Here is a 24862-nt window from a genome sequence, read left to right as displayed (position 1 = left end):
CATTGCACTGGCATTGTGAACAGGAGTTATATTCTTGCATACAAACTACTGTTCTCCATCCAAGTACTTCTATACACTTCAGTACTCCAATCTTCTCTAGGTGCTGACAAAAAGTGATGGAACTTGACTGGTAAGAAAGGCGCACGTGTTAGCCCACACTATCTTGTTTAAACCAATTGGTTGGTGTTTTTATTGTACAGGGAAAAGTTACAAATTTTCAGGTTACAATTGTATATTGTTTTTTTTATTTATTTGACCCTACTGAGGATAATCTCACACACTGCCTCTATGACAATGAAACAAAAATGGAGCAGGGTCAGTCAAAAACAGAGGACAAAAATGATACAGACAGCAGTAAAAATATTAACACATGTTCTAACCATTTCCTGCTCTACTATCTTAGTTTTGTCTGTGTTGTTTTTGAACAGTTAGTCCACTCACATCCTGGCTTATTCCGAGAGGAATCTCCCCATTGAGGAGATCCTTGTGAGGGTAGGAGATGTCCTCTTAGCATAGTTATTACTGGACTCCAACAGCAAGAACATGTGCCTGTGGTCTCCTGTTGTGCATCCCAAGTTTACTGACATTCAGCTTATGTATGTAGTCATTGACAAGAAATGGGGACAAAGGGGTAAGAAAACTTTGAATAAATGTGACCTTGCCCTTTAGGTATGCTAAAAACTGCTCTTTGATGAACAGCAAAAAAAAAAAAGACCAAGGGTTATTATGACCAAGGATCATAATACCAGACTGAACAACAAAATGTTTCCCTCAAGTGACTAAGTGACTGCCTTGTGCTTCAGAAAATATGCCAACAGTAGACTTTGTCTGGTGGTTATGTCTGAAATCAAAGGATTCTAGGAATATAGTAAATTAAATGAATATCTCTCATTAACAAACCACTACCATGGCACTGATTTCCAAATATGTTTCCCCAAGCCACAGACAAAATAAACAGTTAAAATACATATATTTTTACTGTAGATAAAATATTTGTAGTTTTGATCATACAATGCATTAGTTCCCTCATTTAGCATTACTGCTATGGACCCATTGGATCCCTTACACACATATGTTGCACTTTATATTGTCAATGTGGGGGAGCACTGGCTGATTGGAGGACCTTTCTCAAAGATATAGTGTGGACCTTTTCGATCATATATACACAGAGGTTGTAAAACATATTTTGAGTGTGAAGGAGAACTGGCTAATTTTATACTATTTTTTTAACGTTAATATTTAAATATTACTTCTAAAATGAGTGAGTGGAACGAAAGATTTCAACAGGGTCATAACCATGTCCAATGTTCTGTATATGAGCAAATGTGATGTAAATTCCAAAGCTACAGTAAAAAAACCCATGCGGTATAAGTAATTTGGAATGCTAACCAAGAAGCAGATAGAATGGGACTGAATATTAAAGCTCTCCAAAGCTGGAGAGGATATACCTTTATCAATAAAGCTGGGTGATCCAACAAACCTGGAATGGATTTCTTCAAAGTCATTGGCTCTTTGCTAGAATCTTGGATGAAAGTGTATCCTTTCCAGCCTTGGAGAGCTTTAATAAATCAGGCCCAATGTGTCTAGCATTACATTCCTGAGAAAAAACAATGTCTCTCTAAAAACTTTTTGCACCAAGAAGTAATAGTTACATTTTGTCCTGCAGAAAGTATAGACACATATTATCCTCTTAAGAATACAACTTGGGTTAATGTTAAGTTGCACATACACACAATACCCAAAAAAAATTTCCTACCTGTATAAATAAATGAGCCACCCACTTACTATTATTAAATACTGCTTGTTATTTTTGTTTTTTTTTTTTTGCTACTTTACATGTAATAAAAGACTAATATTTCCTTATCTAATAATTGCAAGCCTTTTTTTCTTGAATAATAACATTTTGAGTCCATGCTGAGATCCTAGCAGCATAACTTTTTTGTTGTGTTATTTTTTAATATGTAATTAGGGTTCTTATTGCTTGTGTGTTTTTAAGTGTACTCATTGGAGAGCTTTGAATCCTACTTTAGTTGTATAAAAATGGCATATTATTATCCATTAACACACAAAACACAAGATATAGGAATAATCTGATAAACTTTATAGCATATTTTATGGTCCTGATAAAGACACTGCAGGGTGGAATTATTTTGGCATAATATTTTAGTACCTTGCTCACCTAGGGGGATGAATTATATATAGGTGGGGTAAAAATTACTAATGATTATGGTACAACAGTGTTCTTTATCACTTACCTGTCCTTCCTTATAGTGGAACAGAAATTATATTTGCCACAAAACTGCACTGAGTAATAAAGAGATAAATGGATTAGAGAGGACCTTGCACTATATATCTATCCTTACTTTCCCCTCGACATTATATATTGCAACAGAGAAGCATGATTATGAAATAAATGGCTCTTTATCATATTTATAGTTAAAGTTATCAATAACAGATACAGTTTATATTTATACAGAGACACAGCGCAGTGTAAGTCAGGATAAGTTAGTAAAAGGAAAAGATCAGATGCAGAGAGATCACTAGCAAACCATTGGTAATGTTGACTGGTCACTCTCTCTCTCTCTCTCTCTCTCACTTTTTTTTGGACACCGTTAAAGAGTTAATTTTTTGGGGGGGTCATCAAATACGTGTGGTTTATCCAGTAAGTACAGGGGCAATTGTGTATTTTTGAGGCATAAGACTTAACTCAATGTGGCATACATATGCTAGCATGGCCATTACCCCTGCCTGTGTTTTCTTACAGTAGATGTGTTTTCAGTGTACTTTAACATATACAACGACAGTCATACTGTGAAATTTTAAAGCGTTATTGCCCTTTTTTAAAGTAACAACCTGTGTTAAACCGATAAAGCTATAATGCCCTTATATGATACCAAAAATCTTAAAACTGTGGCAGGTGGCCTAAGGTGGGCTTGAGAGGTTTAGCCAGTGCATGATACTGGATAAAACCAGGGGGTAAGGTCTATGGCTAGGTCAAGAAAATATTTAAGGTGAAAGAGGAATGAAGACAGATGCAGACTTATCCTATCAGACAATAATCAATCTTAAAAAGACATGTAAGGACACAAGATGGCAAAGCCACCATATTATGGTTATAATATGGTTCAGGATGGGCTAATGACTGTGGATTTAAATTAGAATAAGTATTAGTAATATGAAGAAGGGTCATACTATAACAGGTGGTACAAGTACTAGCATATAAGCCTAAGTATGGCATATTAGGCCTACTTCCTCTATAATATATATATATTATATATATAATAAGTGTGTCTCAAATAGAAATGTACAGTATATGTTCCTTTCTTCTGTTTTTTTTTCCAACATGAAGAACCTATTTGGTTCAGGTGTCAAACTCTCTTCATTCACAAATGCCCATTATCATAGGTAGTCAAAGACTATATATTGTAAATTCAATCCTATTACATCAAAACACTGGCCGGTAATACCAGTAAAGGGTACATTCAAGGGATTCATGTGGGAAAGATCGTTCATATATTACTACTTTTTAAAAGTCATATGTCACCTATGTGTATAAAGTATAGTAATCTGTTTAAATACATTATATAATCACATAATATGACTCTGAAAACTGAATAGGCCATTTTCTGATAGTCAGGGCCTGATTTATTAAAGACTGGGGAGGATAGATCATCCATGGGTGAACCTGTGTTCTTTCTTCTCCTGTCTTGGAGAACTTTATAAAATCAGGCCCAATGTCGTAATATTATACAGTAGAGATATATCAGTGATAGTTTTAAATGTTACATATGTTATTCCAGCCAATTTTTTTTTAGAAAGGGAAAGGATTAAAATGTTTGTCATGTTTTAACTTAAATCTGGGCATGTGTTAAAAAAATTCCCACTCATTTTAAAAAAATTCTCCCCTGGTTTACCAAAAACTGTTGTGTACCTGATTGAGAGATCCCCTCTCAGGGTGACTATAAAAACAAACAAACAAAACATCATTATTATATGTATTGAAGCAACAGAATGCCCCCAGGTATAATTTAATGCATTGATTTGAACCCAGGGTTTCATGGATCCTCCCCCACTTGGAACTCACAAAAGAATTCAGGTAGTCCCTGGGTTACATATGAGATAGGCACTGTAGGTTTGTTCTTAAATTGAATTTGTATGTAAGTCGAAACAGGTACATTATTTTAATAAATGCAATTAGGACAGATGGTTGTCTCAACATATTATTAGGCAGAGTGGTGTCAGTTACTGTATAAAATCCTCACTGTGAGTTAATCACAAACAAAGCAAAAAAAATTATGGAGCCTAGACATTCATTAACTTCTGGAGCAAGCTGTGCTTTGGTATGCAAAAAGAAACAACTACAGAGTTTGTCTTGGTTATTAAAGACTTACAAGAGGCTGCAGAAAGAGCTCACCCCCCCCCCCCCCCTAAGATCACCCACAACCTCAGCTGTGCTTAGCAAAATATTTCCTCTGCAAGTCATACAAACTGCCCCACTCCTCCCCAACAAGCCTTGCACAGAGCAAGCAGGGAAGCCCCATTCATATCTAGGAGTCGTCCGTATATTGGATGTCCTTAACCCGGGGACTACCTGTACAGGGGGATGGTGTGTCAAAACACGCTTATTACTGTATAATTTAGGATATGGGGTTAAGAGGATCCCTAATATCACCAGACAAGGGGGTGGAGTGTTTTAGGTTTGCAGTACCTTGTGCACTATGGGACAGTGCTAGCAGGTTATAAACTAATTAAGCATGTAATTTGTCAACCTGAGTATGTTAGGAAAGCCACAAAGGAGAACTGGGTAGCACTGCAAAGATGCTCTTAACAAAGTAATGTGTTTTCCACTGACAAGTAATCCTATTTTACTAGAAATCAGAGATAGCACTCCTTGTGTTTAACTTCAACCTGCTGAGCCTAACACTTGAGTTTTGCTAACAGGGTCCACCTCAGTAAACCTCACTATGACATATTACATGAATGAGAAGTCAGTGTGGGGAGCCCAATACAAAAACTACATATAATGATGTAAAAGCAGGTGGAATAGGAAGTCAGCAGGGACAACCAGTGGTCGACGAGGGACAAAATGGAATCAGGCCAGCCAAATTCTTGTGAATTTTACAGTGCTTGTACCATTACAAAAGAGTTTATAGGGGAAAAAGATAATCCTGTAAGTAGTATTAGGAATTTATTTTTGAAGGCTTCAAAATACAAAGTCAGGTCTGGTGATCATTTTGACACAAGCTAATTTTATCTATTTTCTTTAGTGTTCTTACTATACAGATTTATGAAAATTGGTAAGGACTAACATGTGAAAAGTCTCAGAATACTTCAGACTATTTTTACCCACAGATCTTTGCTTTCCTTTCTTTGGGTCTAATGTACAGATGTGTTTATTAATTTATTAGCAACAAAATGTATAATTCTATACAACTAATGTAATCAGATAATTGCCCAGACACGTAGCAGTAGCGCTGTCTTTAAATCCTCAGATGGATACATAGGCTCCCTAGGTGCTGCTTTAATAGCTGAAATCTATGCATATCTTCCCTTATTCAACACATGTCACTCTGTAATGAACAGATATTTTGCTCCTAATTTAATGGGCGGTGTTTTATCACACAGTAAAACTGATGAAGAGAAAATAGTAGTCCGACTTTCTCATCTGCAGTTTTACTGTGTGATAAAATGCAGACATCTTGTAAAAATAAAAATAACATATTGTAAGAGAGTGTGACAATGAATGACATATGCACCAATAATACAAAGGTCATCCAGAATAGTTCAGACTTTTAGGAATTGCAATGCTTTGATGTTAGGTGTATCTATACAATCACCAAAGCAACAGCTTTGCTTTTCTTTTAGAAGTGCAAGGAGACAGATTTATACAACTGTGTCCTTGCTGGGGAAGTTTGCCCTCTTTATTTGTCCTTTCATTATTAGTGAAGGAAAACTCAACTCAAACTGTATCCCCAGAACATGAATGTAGGAAAATGTTCAAGTGACAAACATCTAAGGATTAATTTATAAAGCCATGAATCTGACATTCCCTGAAATATTCCCTGGGGGAGAATCAATACCTGCCATTGGAATACCATTTTCCACCATGGAATGTTTCTATGAATGTCAGATTCACTGCTTTATAAATAAACCCATAATTGGGCATGTTCAAAGCATTTTGTTCACTTTATTTGGTCTACAAGAGAGGAAACAAAGATTAAATGAATTAGATGGTGTTGGGGTAGATAAGACCATTGATTATTAATATACAGTTATTATTGTTTCTTTATAGCATCATCATGTTTCAGGCATAAATAAAGAGCTGACATTGCATATGATTAACATCCAAACAAATAAACTTTGTTCATTAAAACAAACTAATGCTAATTTAAGCACAACCATAATAGTTTTCTAATAAAGTTATTTTTTTATACATTTAGAAGCTTTTTATAGTCACATATATACATATTTTAACAACCAGGGATTTGTCATTGCTCCAAAATACCATATTGTGTCCTCACTGGGTGGGATCACCCCAAATTCCACACACCATCAGGTAGTATAGAGGGGGTGTGCAATATTAAGACAAATATCTGCATGCAGGGTTGACCTCAGTCTAGCTAAAATCGGATTATCTTGTAAACTTCTAGAAATAATATTAGCTTAGAAGAAGTGCTTCGCTAAACAGATGTTGGAATAAATTTGTTGTGGTAATAAAACATGTCATTGAACAGCCTGACCAAATGTTTCTGTGAAGAAGGAAACACATTTTAAAGTTTTAGTTTAGGTGAAAAGTAAAAGAATCCAAAACTTTAATTCTTTAGACTTTTATGACTTAGAAAATAACATAAAAGGACCACATACTGCACCTAAGTATCCATTACCAGGAGCTTACAGGGTTTAGAGAAACTCCCTGACATGCTTGGCACACTGCATGAGATGATGGAAGGCTTTCTGGATGCCTGGAGTGATTGCTGCCTTTTCTCTCAACACTGCCGCTTGCTTAATCATCTGATGATGCCAATAAAAACAAGCCCCGTCCAATTAGCTATCTAATACTGGGCAATTAATCATTCTTCCAGAATGATATTACCTTTGACATCTCAATATACTTTAAATAAATAAAATTATGGTAATGCAGGTATTATAATGATGTATTTATGGATGCACCTGCCAAAGTTAAAAGGCAATACGGTATGAAAAGAAAAAACAATTGGTTACCACAATATTTAAAGAGAACCGGTCACCAAAGGATATTTGCACGAATGAAATCCCTACTATTCAGTTATTATAGTGCAATGTTATTTCTCTGAGAATAATATATTTTAAATATTCACATGGATTCCATCCCTGCCAGAGCAGACTTGTCAATGGCATCCAATCTCATGGCTGAACCATATAAAATAACAGGAACCTAAATCATATAGAGATCCCCATATACAGCTTGTTTCAGTGGCACACTAAAGTTTACAAAAACAAAAAATGCTGGATAAAGAAGGATGGCGGGGGTCAAGCAATTGTACAGCAACTTTTAGGTTGCCTTCTTCCAATAAACTACGAATTGGTCAGCAAAAGGGGAGGGGGGGTAAGAGGCTTCCCATTAAGTGTTCCACTGTTATTTTAGCCCTGCTATAGTCTTTTTTTGCTTCTTTGCTGTTTACTGGTATCTAAGGAGGAACTGGCAATGTAGAAAGACTGTAAAGGTGGAATGACAGGGTTAGGTTTCACTGGGGATTTTAGACTATTACTATAAATTACACTAACACTATCATTATACAATCATTTTACACCTGTCATTCTAGAACACATATGCAGAGGGAGCAAAAAGTGAATATCTAGAATATTTCTTTTATTAGGCCTGATTTATTAAAGCTCTCCAAGGCTGGAGAGGAAACACTTTCATGAGTGAAGCTGGGTGATCCAGCAAACCTGAAATGGATCTGGTCTAGGATTGTATTGACTTGAATATTGGCTTTAGATTTTAAGTATTTTCTGTTTATTTTGATTTAAAATATACTTTTGGGGATTTCTTTTTACAAGGAAGCAGGAATTAAAAGAACATCTTACTATCAGGGTAACAAACCAGAATAGAAGGTGATAGGTCAAAACTTACATGACATGCATTTTTCACCTTGCTCAATTCCTATTGTACAGGGTTTACTAAAATGATAATCTTTCCTTTAAATCTTGCCTTTTAAGTCAACAGGTCAAAAAGGATGTCCATCTAATTAAAAGACCAACATTGAAGCTTTCAAGTTGGGTGGGTGGATAGTTGTTGCAATCCCAAATTTTAAATGATTTGCATACATATTTGATTTGTCTACATATAGAATTATATGAGTCACAGAACAAACATAGTACTGCAGAATAGCAGTCTTGGATTTATTTTATAATGGCATTAGTTGAATGTTTTTTTCAGATCAGTGCTTCAGCCAGGCAATTACAAAACTCACATGCTAAAACTCAAAAATAAGAAGCTCTTTAAAGTTCTTTTGCTTCTACACATTCAAGTGTTTTCACAATGTGCAGTATTATCCTAAATAGCTGTGCGAGTTTACGTACAGTCATCTGAGAGGGCCAATGACCCCTTTTTACACTTCCAGTTGAATTGTAGCAAATTCTGCTGGCTTGTCATAATAAGCACTTATGAATTGTATTGGGGAATTGAATCATGGTTTGTCTTAAAATATCTGTGCATTTTCCTAACAGAAAGGATTAGGTTTTCTTTTTCTAAGGTCCATAGACCAGTAAAACCCTGTTCGCTTCACACAGCTAACTATAATAAAGTTTTCAAAAATAAGCTGTATTTGATATTATATCACAGTTTATATAAGTAACTCAACTGAAAAGAAAGAAAAAAAGGCTAGCATAAGTAAATATTGTCTAAATACAACATGCATTCCTATTGTGTGATTTGTGTATTTCTTCTAGATCTGCAGTAATAGTTCAGCATGAAACTTTGCTTCTGTGCAGGAGGGTTCTGCAGTACCAAGACCAGGTAATGCTGTTCTGCCTCCTTCTGCACAGTGAATGGTCTTGTATCCACCCCTCCTGTAGTTTTCTGCAGGCAGCTAAAAGTTAGTGGGCCTTTTGGGTCCCTCCCACAAGTTATGTGCAGAAAAGTGATGTTGTCACCACTACTTTAACAAGGTAATTGTCAGGTTTGCAAATATATTTAGGCACAAAAAGTGAGTTTATACAATTTGTGGCTTTTAAAGTTTATATGTAAATAAAAATAATTTTCAGAGTTCAGCATTAAGTTAAAACAATAAGTTGTTAAAAATAAACTAAGAGAAAGAGAAATTGTAGCAGTTAAGTAGTGACAATCTGGTATTTTTCAATGTCTTCTGAGGATCAGAAAAACAATATCATGCAGAGGTCTCAGCTCATTAATCTGACAATGATTTGACAAGCCAATATAAGTGAACGCAAACAAGCCATTGCTATTATCTCAAAGAGGCAGGAGCTGTGTCAATCACAACCTTAGGATGCAATCACATATCCCTGGTCTAGAAACCCAGGTGCTGATTTTCCAAGATTATAGGGTAGCAAAGACTTGTACACTGCAAAATGATCAAATATGCTACACTGATTCCTTGTACCATTTCATTTAATTACTGCTCTAATTACAGTATTGTTGTTATAGCATTTAAAGTAGGAACATACATAGTAGGAAGAGGTATAAATTGTATTGGTTTCTCCAGTTAGCAGCATGTTGAACAAAAAACAAAGATACTCATCAATTTGTTTTAGTAATGATATAACTAAACAAAAAGGTTATAGTTTTTTTTTCCTACATCTCTGTGCCTATTTTATGATATTTTCTCTCTAGATCAATGATCCTATTTCTCAACACTTTTTCAAAGTACAGATGCCCATTCTGGATAGGTTAAAATACATTTTTCCTTGTGTTTTATTTTACATGTTGTTAGATTGTTTTGTTTGTTTATGTTGCCTATATGTATGTATAGATAATAGTATAATGGAACTTTATGTCACAGATTTGTTCAATATATGATTTAATTTGTTCTCCCGAACCAGAACAGCTTCCTATTAGTCAAAGAGGAGTTATTTGCCTTTGCATACATGTTAATTTAGTGACAGATGAAAAATCTAATTTGCGGGGAAATCTGCTCATTTGGGAACTGTTATGTTTCTCGTTTAAGTCAAGTCAGCACTATGTATTTTATTACTATTGTAAAAAGTAGGTAAAGTACTACAAATGAAAGTCCTATATATGTCACTGCAGTTTAAGCACAATTAAAAAGTAATCTATGCTGACAAGTGCTCAGACCACTGACACTGACTGTCAGTGAGGTGTCTATGCAGCTTCCTGTGAGTCAGGAATTAATAAGGCAATTAACCTTCTTGAAAAGTAAAATAACATTCATTTGTCCTTTACGGAAAGTCTTTTTTCTAAATGTATTCTTTTTTTTCACTAATTTAAAGATGTATCAACTAAAGACAAGACATATGGATTTAAAACTGACATTTGAAAAACTAATGCTACTTTTTTGGGGGGTTTGTTTCCAGTGGCTCTAAATGTAAATCTAAGTATCCAAAATGTTTCATACACCCCAGCTAAGTGGCATTAATTGCAGGGGGAAAAGAAGTAACACAAAGACCATAGCACACTGCAAGCTCACCCTCTGTGGGCACCTGTAAGATTCAGAGAATGCAATTAGGTTTGATAACATTGTAACTTTTATAACCAGTGGTCTCCCAATGGCAAAAGACAATGATCCCAGAATAAGCACCAGGAAAGATGGCAGTGGTGGGGAACAGAGAACAGCATAGGTCTGCCACTGCCAAGCTTCAACTACCCTACATTCTTTCTGCAGTTCACCTTACACAACAAAAATTCTATCCTCACCTTTTGAGAACTCTCTCCAAGTAAGCCCATTGGACCATTCAGTTTAAGGGGGTGGTGATGCTGGGGACCCTCTGCTGTTGTTAGTATGCAGAGGCTAATCTTTTAGATAAGAGAAAACAAATGCACATGCAGAATGATAAATCTGTAAATAAAAAGCAAGGTTTCAAATTCTTTAAATGGTATTTCTAGTTTTTCATCAAGTGAATGAGATTGATGGTGGTCTAATTTTTCCTCTGTAATGTAAATAAACATGGATCAATAGAGAAACTTTCTTTAGTATTTTACCAGTGAAGACATCATGGAATGATACAGCTCATACAGTCAGATGCATTAGCAAAGGCATTGATTTCCACACAAGGTTCGTGTGATGGACTGAAATAATTATTAGTATCTATGTACAGAGATGAAATATTGACTGCTGCAAAATAAAGCCAAATGTCACACAGCACAGGAACAGACACTGTGGCTTCAGATACAGACTTTAGGTTTGGAAAGAACTTCTGTTTATAATATGATGTATTGACATAGTGCAACACTGCGGCTTCATGCTATGCAAAGAACGATACAGCACAGCATGCTGGCATGCATCTAGATTAACTGATTCTGCCTTCCTGTGACAAGCAGTTTGTAATCACCGCTTCACATTTGGATGTAATACACGAATGAATATTTCGTTTGAAAAGAAAATGTATACAAGAAATGGTTAGAATCTATGCGGAATTTTGGTCAAAAATTATGGAATGTAAACTTTGTATTGTGCTTTATATTTGGTATAAAGTAAATATATATATATTTATAATTGTAAATATTTATAATTGTAAATAAACTTTAAATAATGGCCTTTCTTTTCTCAGAAATTAGCTTGAAAATAAAGACCACATCTTTTGGGGCAGTTTTTATTAAAGTGCACCTGTACTATATTTTCCTAAAGTGCTTTTTAGTTCTCCAAGTGCCTGACAACTTCCAAAAATGATTTCCAGTGCAGTCTAGGAACCCTTAAACCCAGGTCAATCTATATGGAAAAGTGATCACAGTTTGTTGGATTGCTCTCTCTGTTTTGAGCTCTCCCAACCACCTGTGTCTTTTTCCTGCTGGACTCCAAATATGATGGATGGTCCAAAACAGCCATGTGCACTATTATTACTATCTGGGCCAGCATCTTTCAATGTGACACAAATATTCCAAGCAGAGGACTTTGCAGTCTATCAGGGTCAACAGGAACTGAGGATCTTTCTTCATTCTCCCAGCACTGGGAACCTCATGTAAAAATTACATGGTCCTGATGTTACATTATAACACACTATTATTAGTAGTAGAATGTAAAGTTCACCTCTTGCACCAAGGATCAAGCGGCTTTATTTCTTTCTACATCAACATGTACATTTCCATAGATCATTACCATAGATGTATTTGCTTTATATTTCAATATTGGCAGAATAAATTATTCTCTAGCTGTACTGTCTAGATGTATGCTATATTTACTATTATTATTATATATATATATATATATAACTATACCAAGTTCTTAGAGCTTGGAGTTCTGGTGTACATTTTTAAGCATTTTACTTTCTTGTTCTATACCTGCTTTCAGTAATAAAATTTTCTAATTAAAATAAGTTCAGATCTTACTTCTTATCTTCCTTTGATGCTTTTTTTTTAATTTTGGAAGTTGCATTATAACCAAGCTAGACTGATAAAGTGACATATATTTAAGTGACAGTTTCCTACGCTTAAGGGGGTGCAGTGACATTTATTCTACATAGAGATTGTCATTTGACACACATTACTCATATATCTAATAAAATCTCTTTTCTGATCACACTAAAGTATACTTGTTATTGGATAAATAATAATTTGTAATTGATGTTTGCTGGATCACCTGGGTTCACTGATGGTTGTGTATCCTCTCCAGTTATTGAGACATTTAATAAATCAGGCCCATTGTGTATTAGTCTATTTCTCCATTTTAAAAATAAATATATTTTATAGGCATGTGCGTTCAGTATGAGAATAGTTATCTAAATAAGCTAACAAGTACCCAGTGACCCTTTCAGATACTAAAAATCCCAGTGGATCATCAAACATGTTGGGATTTTTGCAATAACTGTAATATTGCCTATGTCTTATACTAACCCTTGTAATAATGATTTGGGGCACTGAATAAATTAGCTTAATTAAGAGGAACTAAAATGTTAATTTAATATAGAAAATGTCTGAATAAAAATTAAAGGTTAACTGTACAAATACAAAATATTAACCTAACTCAGCACCAGGAAATCCTTAGCTGCCTTTAAAACAGTGCAGCCATTGAACCTCTGTGTTGCGAGCTGGTGCAGGTGTAGACAAAGTCCCCATCTCTGTTTCTAAAGTTAGGAGCTATTAAGAAGCCGAATTAAACAAAATATTGAGCAAAATTATGTTTTCATTTCCCTACAATTGTTACGTAAATCAGTAAATTTAGGACCCTTTTTGCTCTTTTTTTTAAATTCGCAAGACTGGAGACACTGACAGATTGTAGACATTAAGGCTTATTTATTAACACTCTCTGGAGACTGGAGAAGACAGACTTTCATGGGTGAATGTGGGTGATCCAGGAAACCTTGAATAGATTTAGTCCAGGATTTAAAGCATTTGCCAAATATTAGCAAATGATTTAAAGAAATCCATTCCAGGTTTGCTGAACCACCTAGGTTCTCCCATGATAGTTTATCTTCGCCAGTCATGGAGAGCTTTAATAAATCAGGCCCATTGAGTAAGGCAAAATTAAGTTAGTTTTAAAGGGGACAATGGGCTTTAAATAGCTCCAAATGGTTACTAATATTTATGTAAAAACACATAAAGAGAGACTAAGTAACACTAAATAAAATACACAAGCTACCCTAAACATTTTTACTTTGACAAACCTAATGGCATCCAGGAATCTGTATGTGGCTTTCTCAATGTGTTGACCTGTTCCCAGTTCAAGTCATTGCGTTCCCATTGGCTATATCCACAGGACTGGTATGGCTCATCAAAAGAACAGCTGCCTAAAATAGGAATAAATACAAAACAGTCAATTCACATTCATTAAACATTGCAAATGTATCTTTCAAGTATGATATAAAATCTAGCTTAAGCTGAGGAATTGTATTATTCAACTTCATCAGAATTTCATCTATTCATTAAAATTTTAACATTGTAAAAAAGGTTGTTAGAACTCAGTAAAGGCTCTCACTTGAACGAACATAAATTCAGAATACCAATTTTATTGTTTGATTTACTGAAACTTTTTTGAAAACTTACTGGAATCTATAAAGGTGAAATATTTTTTTACGTGAAACTAAAATAATGGCTGCCTCACTTAAAAGTTTCAAGTAAACAATAACACCTGAAGAAGGTATTCATCAAGAGCTGTAAAATAATTGGCTTTTTCCTGTTAAACATTATGGTAAATCAATAAATGTTACTTTGGAATGGAAATTTCTGAAAGCAAAGATAGTTATTTAAAAAAAACAGTAAAAAGGAAAAGTTTGTATAGACCGATTCTGTTTGCATTGGAACTGCTTGCCTCACCATACAAGTTAATAGGAATGGAAAACCACATTGATGCAGCTTTAAATGATGTCAAATACAAATCAAAACTTGCTAGAATGAAATGTATGAAATGAAATGAAAGAATGAAAAACCCAACTTCCAATGGAAATTGAAAACCATCTATACAACGTCAGATCCCTTCTTTTCAACAGATTTACTCTAGGTAACTGAAGATTAGCAAATGTCCTATCTCGTCTAATGAAGCCTTATCACTTATACATCACATTTTTTTCTAAATATATTTGAATTCAAATATTGAGGCCAACTTTTAAAACCTCTGCGTTAAGTTTTGTTTGTAGCAAATTGTTAATTGTGTCCTATAGTCTGTCCTATTGACCAAACAGGAAACAGGAAAAGACCCTTTGCCAAAAAAGGACCCATACTGAAATAAAGACCTGGTAGAAGTTGTAAACATTTCCCATGCTGAAAACTAATGAATTGCAAGTGCTGTTCTATTCAAGAGAAGCAATAAGACGACAATTAAAACAACCAAACATCATAACTTTCTTAAAAAGTACATTTCAATTATAGCTAATTATACATAGTACATTAAAACTTGGCATGTAGATAGGGCTATTTTCTATTTAGTGATAAATAATTTTAAGGTTGTATTTGAAATTAATATTTAAAAACAGATACATACTGTAAGTGGCACACCAAATGTATAAACCTCGAGGACAGAATATAAAATTTGATATCTTAATCTGATGAATTGGATTTATGCCTTTTGGTTTACAGCAAAATGTGCCCTCTTTTCCAGTTCTGATAATAAAGTTTCCGTAGTTCTGAACAAAAATGAAATACAATAATTACAAAGATTTATTATAAATTATTTTTATATTATTACTGAAGCAGATATATAAAATTCCCACTACTGAATCTCTACTGATGAGAAAACTGCAGGTGCTTTTAATTGGATCCAAATCGTTTTTTTATCTGATAGTTTAAAAATAAAAGCTAACAGTGAACTTGCTATTGATTGTTTGTTTTACTATCTTTTTAGACTGATTTTTTAAATAAAAAATTCAGACTATTTTTTGCTCTTTTAAAGGGTCTACAAAGATTTTTTCTAAAATGTAACCTATGACCAGCTATACTTTGAAGTGCTCTTGCATACCACTGTCACCATTCCATCTTATTCAAATCATTGACCTTTTCACTTTTGCACATACTGCCTTGTATGTGCTGTCTAACTCAATTCCAAAATGAACAAGTGACATGTAAGTGACATTTTAAGAAACAACATCAAGGTGATCAATGCTTTCTTAGAGACATGTAGACTACAAATGCACATCATACGTGCCTAAAAACATGAGCAAATTCAGAACCTCAGATGAGCGGAAAACAATTAATTGTTCTAATCTGTGTTATGTGACTGATAAATAATATTCTTTATTTAAAGACAATGCTTTTTATTTACTAAGAACTATAGGAAAAAGAAGGAAGGTTTACTAGATGTCTGTGTTAGCAGACTTACAGCGGAGTACAGCTGCATGAGTAACACTGGAAAACATTTTTTACATAATTATCCTTCCATGGCATGGCATTATCATTCCATGGCAAAAAGCTCATTGCCACTCTTAAGTAGAAAGAAAAGTCTACTGAAACTCCTCTAAAACACTGGATTCACATCTATGTGTGTTTCCTCCCTAACATGTTTTTCATTGAACCCAGTGGGTATACATGAAAGCGTTGCTGGCTGTTTTATTTTGAAATAAAATGCACTTAACAGTGAATGTCAGCCAACATGCTTCGTAAAATCATCATGGCGCATGTGATTTCACAATGATACATGTGGACAGACAGTAAGATCTGGCATGATGCATTTACATGCAATGCAATCAAAATGACCTGACAACTGATGGTGTTAACCTGTCACATTCCTACTGTAAAATGACAGACTCCCAAAACTGCAGTAACAGCCAGGGGACATAATATGATCAGATTTGATCATAACCCAATTGCTGTAGCATGGGATCTGTCATTAAATGGTCTGATTGAAATTTAAGAGAAGGCCCGTGCTGTGTTTTTTAACTAAAGAAACAAAAATGTCACATACAGCATGTTATGCAAAGGATTTCTGAATTTTCAATGCTGCCTCTGAATCCACATGAAAGAACCCTCTTCTCGTTGAATGCCATTTTTAGAAAAATCAACCATAAGCTGACAATCAGATTAAGAGTTTTCGAATGTTATGTCTTGTCAAGATCTAAAATTCTATTTGTTATCGTCTCAGATCACAGTAATGGCATAGCAGGCTGTTTTCAAATCTTTAGATAAAAACAGAATTGCAATTTTCCAAAAGACAAAGGTTAAGAAGTCCTAAAATGATATGATATGTGAACAAAGGAAATTTCAAAAGAGAGTTTCACAATGTGACCATTTTTACTGTAGCTCCTTGATAGCACAAATAGAAGTGAAATAGTTTATATGAGTTCAAAAAACACAGAATTGAAATAAGCACAGTTTGTCATGAAATTAAACAAAGAGAAGCATTTATGAAGTTTGTGCAGATCTGATTTTGGCATTGGCATATATCATACATACTGTTTCTTAATCAGTAGGCTGAATGAAATTCATATTTCCCTACTGGTGTCTCTGAACATCAGCTAAATCAATCTATAATTTTATGGGGTCATTGAAATGAAATAGAATTGACATTTTCTTTGCAATGAGAAAACGCAGGGAAGCCGAGATTGCTAAATTAATTATGGCTCGGTGAACTTAGCAACTCTTAAAATTGGGAAGAAGCGAGTATGGCTTTATTGAAAATTTGTGCCACTCTTAGCAGGGAAAGGAGTGCTGTTGTTATTGTTCCTTATATTGCTCTCATTAAGTTAAAGGAAAGAGGATATAAAACCGATACAAGTATTACATTTTTGTCTTATGACATAATAAACAACGCTTGATAACTTCCTATATGTGAGCCAGCCACCCCTTTTATCACTGACTTGCAGGACTTGTAAATATAACAAGCACCAAAGGTTTTAATAACATTCACAATCATTGATAATTATGTAAACATTTTAGGCACAAACTGAAAACCAAAAAAAAAACAGACTTAATAGTGGAGACTGACTTCTCTTACATTAAAAGTAAGTTCCACTAACTATAATTCTTCTCTTCAGCAGAACTGCACATACATTCCACTGAGGCACACTCATTGCACTATGAAATAGAAAAAAGTGGATTTTATAATAGTGAGACATTATTGGCAGAGAGGTACAAAAAGAAGGTTTTTGGCTTAAATGTACCTTTCAGAGGTATAAATTAGCTAACAAGTTCAAATTACATTTTTTAAAGATCAGCAGAAGAATGAACCATCACTATAAACCAAAGGACTAGATAGATTTAGTTATACTAGAATGCCTACTGATTCTCTTGTATCATAGTTCAATAGCCAATGTGATAATGATGGCATTCCAATAAAATAGAAACCCAGCACAAACAGATATGTAAGGCATACATTTAATATTAAGTACTTCTTGATAATTCAGGATGAAAGAGTGGTTAATGTTAATGCAAGCTTCACCTGCCTTCTTCACTTAGTCAACAACCCCCTTCCTCAATGGCCGATTTGGATATAGGTAAGCTTAGCTTTGTAAAGGCTCACAGAGCTAAGGACTCACACTGTTTCATATCTAGAAGTACCCGGTATTTTCTTGCGTTTGGAGGCCTGAGGGAATGCACAGGCAGAGGACTGGTTTGCTCTAGGGTGGGCCTTTTACCTTCATACATGTACAGTGGGGGACATTTATCAATTTTGTTGCACGGCAAGCCGATGAAAACAGTGGATGTGAGGTAGAATATGACCCAAGCTACCGTTTAATAAAAAATATTTATTGTAATATATTATATATATTTATAAGAAAATTCCTCTTTCAGCTGCTGTAAAGTAGCACAACCACTTCTTGATTGTGTGACTGTTGAGAGCAAATGTCATTCTCATCTAAAATCTGTATGAATTTTATTTTTAAATATATAAAGGTAGTCCCCGAGTTAAGGACATCCGAGATACAGACGACTCCTAGATAGGAACGGGGCTTCCCTGCTCACTCATGTGCAGAATGGAGGCTTGATGGGGGGGGCTGCATGACTTGCAGAAGAAATCCTTTGCTAAACAAAGCTGAGATTGAGCTCTTCTGCAACATCTTCTAACTCTAATGATCGAGACAAACTCTACAGTCGTCTCTTTTTGCATATCAAAGCACAGCTTACTCCAAAAGTTAATGAAGGCCTAGGCTCTATAAACTTTTTTTTTGCTTTGATTGTGATTAACTCAGAGGGAGGATTTTATATAGTAACTGACACAAAGCTACCTAATAATATGTTGAGACAAACATCTAATCTAATTATTAAAATAATGTACCTGTCTTGACTTACATACAAATTCAACTTAAGAACAAACCTACAGTCCCTATATAATATGTAACCCGGGACTACCTGTATGTATGTATTTATATATATATATATATATGTCCCTATAAATGCATTTTAACATTTTTTTGTTACTGGTTCATATCATCATCATGTGATCTTTTTTCCCTCTCTCTGAACAGAAGTTATTCTACAAAAAAAGTTTCAATAACAAAAGTCACACTTTTTAATTAGTTATAGGAAAGCAGTTGGCATAACATTATAATAAAGTTGTTAATGAGCCATAACAAATGAGTTTTAGATCTGAAGTCTAACTATGCTATCTGCTATGTTGATGATACAAAAACAAATCTGCTGCAGCAAGTGTATCACTGTGTAAATGTAAAACTATAAAGGTTAGAGATTATCAGTTAGTAGGAAATACCATGTAAGTCAAATGATACAGACAGAATCTGTAGCATCACTGTTTTTTGGGTTCACAATACATTCAAAGTTCAGTTGCAGCTTGTAGGGTACGGGAAGCAGAATTCAATTATCTTTTTGACTGTATTTTACTGTGACTGTAATCTGCACACTTGACATTTTTCTATCACACTCTATGTTCTTTATCATTTATTAAATGTATTGTGGATTTAAACAAGATGTGCTGACAAACTCACTAATGCTTGATCTAGCTCCTGGGCCACAAGATGAGTGTCATAAGTGCATCTGAAGCGATATCGAAGGACTGTCTACCTTGCCAATTTTAAGCTGAATGTGATTAGAGCTAATACCTAACTCAGCCTCTGACATATGTAACAATTTATAGTTGTGATTTAGATGAAGAGTCACCAGTGTCATATAAACTGTGACAGCTCTGTTGTCATATTCAGATCACAAGTCTGGAGGAGCCAAATATCTTACAAAAATAAAACCTTGTTCTCTTTTCTGCCTTTGGCTGTACATTACTATGACAGTTTTATAAACATGGGGGTGCTGGGAAGTTCCTGGCTTTGCCCACTTCAAGACCCAGTTTCAAGACTGGGCATTTCACCGTTGAAAATGAGCCCCGCAGTGGGCGCCCTCCAACCTCAACTGACCCGGAAACCTGAAATGCTGTCCATGAGCTGATTATTGAGAACCAGCGAATATCTGCAAAAAAAAAAAGGCCAGATACTTGACATCCCACGAAAGCATGTTGGGTTTGTTATCACCACTATCCTAGGCATGCACAAGCTTTCAGCCAAGTTTCAGCCGAAATGTTTGGACAGTGATCAGAAGAAGGAACGAGTTAAAAGCATCCAAAGCTGTTTTGGCCCATTTTGAAGCTGCACAGGACTTTTTGGCTAGGTTAGTGTCTGAGGATGAAACCTGGCTTCACATCTATGGCGCCATAGCAGGTCCCGCGCCAAAGTTCCAAACCCAGAAATTGGGCAAAAATGTCATGGTGTCCATTTTCTGGGACAAAAACGGTATTGGATGGTGGTGTATCTGTTGGTGGACTACCTACCTCAGGGCTCTAGTATCACTGGACAGTAGCATGCTAACCTCCTGGACCAGCTAAAGAAGGCAATTAAGACGAAACAACGTGGAAAATTGACCAAAGGGATCCTTTTTTTTGCAGGACAATGCACCTGCGCACATGTCCAACATTATGGATGCCAAATTGAACACCCTGGGTTTCCAACTGGTCCACCATCCCCCCTGCTCACCTGACCTGGCCTCTTCGGACTATTAACTGTTCCTGAATTTGAAGAAACACCTGAAGGGGCAACGTTTTGAGGACATTTCTGACGTCTAGAAAAGCTGCAACTACGCTGTACAAAGGCATCAGTCCCAGGGGGGAATATGTTGAATAAATGTGTTATTTCATAACTCTGGCTCTCTTCTTTCTGGGCAAAGCCAGAAACTTCTCAGCACCCCCTCGTATATATAACATTTAAATGTGATTTCATTTTAAAGAGAACCTGAGCCTAGGCAATGTAGATTCAACTGTTCACATATTCTTATTAAGCAGTAACCAAGGTTTAAACAGTTTAAATGTCCACACTGAGCTCAGTAGCTGCAGGTACTACAGCAGATTCATGTTCATAGGTTACAGGAGAGGCATTAAAATTCTTTAAGCCATTTTTTAGAATCTTAGATCACAGAAGGGGTAGCAGGGTGAATTGAACTGTCTCAAATAATGACATGAATGGCTTTAACGTCTCTGCTGAGAAGTTTAAGAACACATTCCTTCCCCATGCCTGCGGCTACAAAAGTCAGTCAAGGCTTTTTTTAAGATAATTTACTACCTATTAAGAGAATATTGCCATAGATTGACCAAATCAATCAACTAGTTACAGTTTAGGGACCCTAGAGCCAGCAACAACCACCGTGCAGAGGGGGCTAAAAAGGACATTTTGTTATGTAGCTCTAAGGCAGATCCCATGTTAACACATAGCACCTCCTGACCCTCACTACTCATCTACACCTATTAAAGAAAATCTTGCTGGCCAATAGTGAGATATAGGAAGATATTGGAATGGGCTGTTCACCATAGAAGCTGGCTGAGATTTACACAATATAGCACATTCGTTTTTACAGCCCCTGGGAATAGGGCCGTAAAAATGGGCACTGTCAAAGCCTTCTGGCTGAATTGGCGGATGTAGTTTTGGATGAACTTGCCTCTGTCATTGACTTCAATGAAAATCAAGTTTGGCTAAGAATAAACCTGAACACTGGAGTCTATTTAACAAACTGTCAGAGATCCAAACAGGCAAATTTGGCAGATTTGTTTTGGCTAAACACTCTTTTGCACAAGTTCTCCATGGACTGTAGCTTAGAAATTCTCCAACACAGATTTTCGTCTGTTTATTCATAACCTGACCTGTGTGTTACTGGTAAGATGACTGGTAAGAAGTATAGTGCTTATTATTGAAAAGATCACTTCTCTTAAGCTAAGCAATCACATCTCTTCATAGCACTTTATTTCATTTAGTTACTGAAAAATTTAAAGATGTGGTTATATTTTTATGTAAACAAGAAACAAACAAGCAAACAAAAAAAAGTTGAATTAAAGGAGGTTTGGAAGAATGCATTTAAAGATCTGAATGGGAACTGCTTACAAATTGTTTAAAACACTTGTACAGGTGTATGATGATTGAGATGAAGATGAAGTTCATTTTATAGCTGGATAAACTTATTTACTTACTTAAACACATAGTTTTAAATGTGTGAAGGAAACATCTTTGTTCCCTAATGGGATCCCATCAAAAGCTATCAAAACCCATGAAGTTCTGGGTTTTGCCATTAGAAACTCCAACATCCTTAGTCTGATAATAATAACTCACAAACACATATATATATATATGTATAAATGTATAATAGGAACCCAGACAAAATCATTATACATTTTAAACCATTAGACTATGCTTTCTACTTGTTCATGATAAAAGCATTTTTAGTAGCAAACACTGACATTTTGTTTAACAGAATGGGTGATTGTTTGGGGGCATTTGCAATACTCATCAAGCAAATGGAAAAGATTAGCCATTAAATCAAGCTTTAGATTTTCTTTCTTTAACAGTCAATGGAAAAGCAATGCACTCCGTTTTCTAATGTTATTGAGATTGGCTTTTCAAATCCGTTCTGGAGTTCAAAGCTTGGAATAGACAGTATGTAGAAGCAATTCACAGAGGAGCTCCTGCTTAGTAGGGGTTTGTGATAAATAAGTGAAATTAGGTTTGACTGAAATGGCCCAGGAGTCCCAAATGGACTTAACAGGAAGATTTCAGCTCAAAAAAGCCAGTAGTTAAGGGAGGCATCAGACGCCGGCTTTAAATTACCTGAGATTGCTTTGTGGTTTTTGCCTTTTGAGACACATGAAGACAAGCTGCTCATTAAAAATGAGACTTCGTTGCAGATGATGATTGAGCATCAAGTACACTTGTGGTTCTCAGTTTGAGGAGTTAAATGGTAGTAATATCTAAGAGAAAGCCGAATTTCCCTTCTTGCTGTAACAGCTTAAAGCACACGAAGAACGTGAAGGGAAAAATTAGCTCCTCAAGGACTAAAGGTTTAGCACTTAGTTTAGGAATGTAGTTTGTTTAACACTGTAATTTATTGAAACTTATTTGGCTCCAAGCCCATATGTTTTTTTAGCAGTAACCAACATTGAGGGAAGGGAATAAGATAAATAATGCACTGCTATTACACTACTACAAACATTTTGGCTACTGGCTTACTATGCTCAGACTGCGCATGCTGAAGGAGAGATAGCTTGCAAGAACTAACTAAAAAGATATGGTGGAAAGGCTAGGATTTGCTGCATTTTTATATCTCTGAATTAGAAATGAGTGGAATAAGTTTGGCAAAACTAAGTTAGAAGTTGTCAATTTTGCCATTGCCAAATAAATCACAAACCTCCTCCTTTGTGTTGTGCTTGTGCAGGCACATGGTTAGCACAGAAGGTACAACCCCACAGTATAATAACTTGCAGAAATGTTTTCTGACTCCTATGAGTGTAAGTTTACTAGCACTGTATCAGTATGTAGGCATTCCTGAACAAAATGAATCTGCGTGTGGAGCACCCTAGGAAACATCCACACATGAAGCTGAGACTAAATGACTGATGGGACAGAAAGCAAAAAAGTGAAAAGTGAGGGCCAGGACAATACAGATAGGGGGGAATAGACTGTTTGATGTGTTAGGTAACCAGACAGGAAGTGAGGTGGGATTAAGATATGTGCTGTAGCTTCTAATAATGGATATGTAGAAGGCATAGTGTGCAGGGAAATTGGCCTAATCATTTTCAACACCAGAGAGGTCTATCTTCCACAAGTGTGCAAAAAAAAATTCTGGAGTTCAGGATTAAAGTTTAAAGGATCTTACTGACAGCAAAGGCACCAAGGAAGGTGGAAAAATCTAGATAATGTGCAATAATGTTTACACTTATGGCAATAGACCGCCCACAACGGAAGACCTAAAGTAGAACTAGCAGGCAATGTCCATTCTGCAATAATGTGTATCACCTTCCAGGTCGCCCGATCGCAATACATATGCAGCATTAGCTTTTGTAGCCAGGCAAACTCGACAATCCGGGCTTCCATAGCGTGTGTTGGGATCAATGAATTCCTGCATGCCTGCATGGGAATTACGTTATGTTACATGTAATTATATTTACATTCACACACAGCTGTGGTGGAATGTATTTTTAAGGATAGAAAACTTCTCTAAACTTTTAAGACCTTTAACTCTTTTTTTTTCCCCAAAGAAAAAACTTTACAGGGAGACAAGACATTACAAAGGAGAATCGATGGGTTGCATAATAAAGTAAAAATAGCAGGGGAGAAAAGCAGAGCAACTGCAAGGCAGGTAAACACAGACTGCCAGCTGTGCCCCTATAACTGGGACATACAGAAACAAAAGCCTGTGGGTTACATTTCTAAATTAACTAAACAACAAAAGACTAAGCTTTGTCAAGCTTTCCTTCCTGGTATACAAAGTTTTATTTATGATAAATTTCATGTTATTCTGCTAAAAAGATTGCACCATCTAAAAGACTAATTTCAAAACTTGGTTATTTAAGGGTTGAATATTTAGCATGATGAGATATGTACGCCATTTAGGTTTTAGAGCTTCTACTTAAAAAGAAAAATTCACCATTAAAGCAGAACTAAAGTCTGAGATTCAGTATGCCTATTTTGAGGTCTGTAACAATGAAACCAGAAAGTATAGGAAATCCAAAAAAGACATATGCGCTACATTCCTGCAGTCTTGGGCACATTTCCACATTTCCCTTTAAAAAGACTGCAAGGACAGAAAGATACCTGGTGATCTTGCAAAGAATATCTATTTTAAATTAACAAAGCTGAGTGAGTTTCCCCCCTACTGAACTAGAGAAATCCATGCATATATCCCTGCCTCCCTTTACTTTTTTCTATCAGCAAAACTGATTGATTCTATTGATTTGACTCCCAAGAGTTGCCCACACACTATGGGTAAAGAAATGGCTCCTGGGAGATGTTGTTCAGGTGGTGTGTCAGCCTGTTTCAGCTGATCTCCCTGCAGCTGTCTTTA

The 24862-nt window shown here is 35.6% G+C and overlaps 1 protein-coding gene across 10 annotated transcripts in view; it reads right to left on the bottom strand.

Moving 5' to 3' along the window:
* Positions 1-24862, bottom strand: part of PTPRM (protein tyrosine phosphatase receptor type M) — a 416833-nt gene that overhangs the window by 288506 nt on the left and 103465 nt on the right. For all 10 annotated transcript variants that reach the window (XM_072411414.1, XM_072411419.1, XM_072411415.1 and 7 more), the window contains exon 2: positions 13777-13899. In XM_072411414.1, the coding sequence (XP_072267515.1) occupies positions 13777-13899 (123 nt within the window). The remainder of the gene's footprint in view (positions 1-13776; positions 13900-24862) is intronic.

The sequence above is a fragment of the Pyxicephalus adspersus genome, chromosome 5 (assembly GCF_032062135.1).
Source record: "Pyxicephalus adspersus chromosome 5, UCB_Pads_2.0, whole genome shotgun sequence".
In the NCBI taxonomy this organism is placed as follows: domain Eukaryota; kingdom Metazoa; phylum Chordata; class Amphibia; order Anura; family Pyxicephalidae; genus Pyxicephalus; species Pyxicephalus adspersus.
This window is presented reverse-complemented; position numbering and strand designations above follow the sequence as displayed.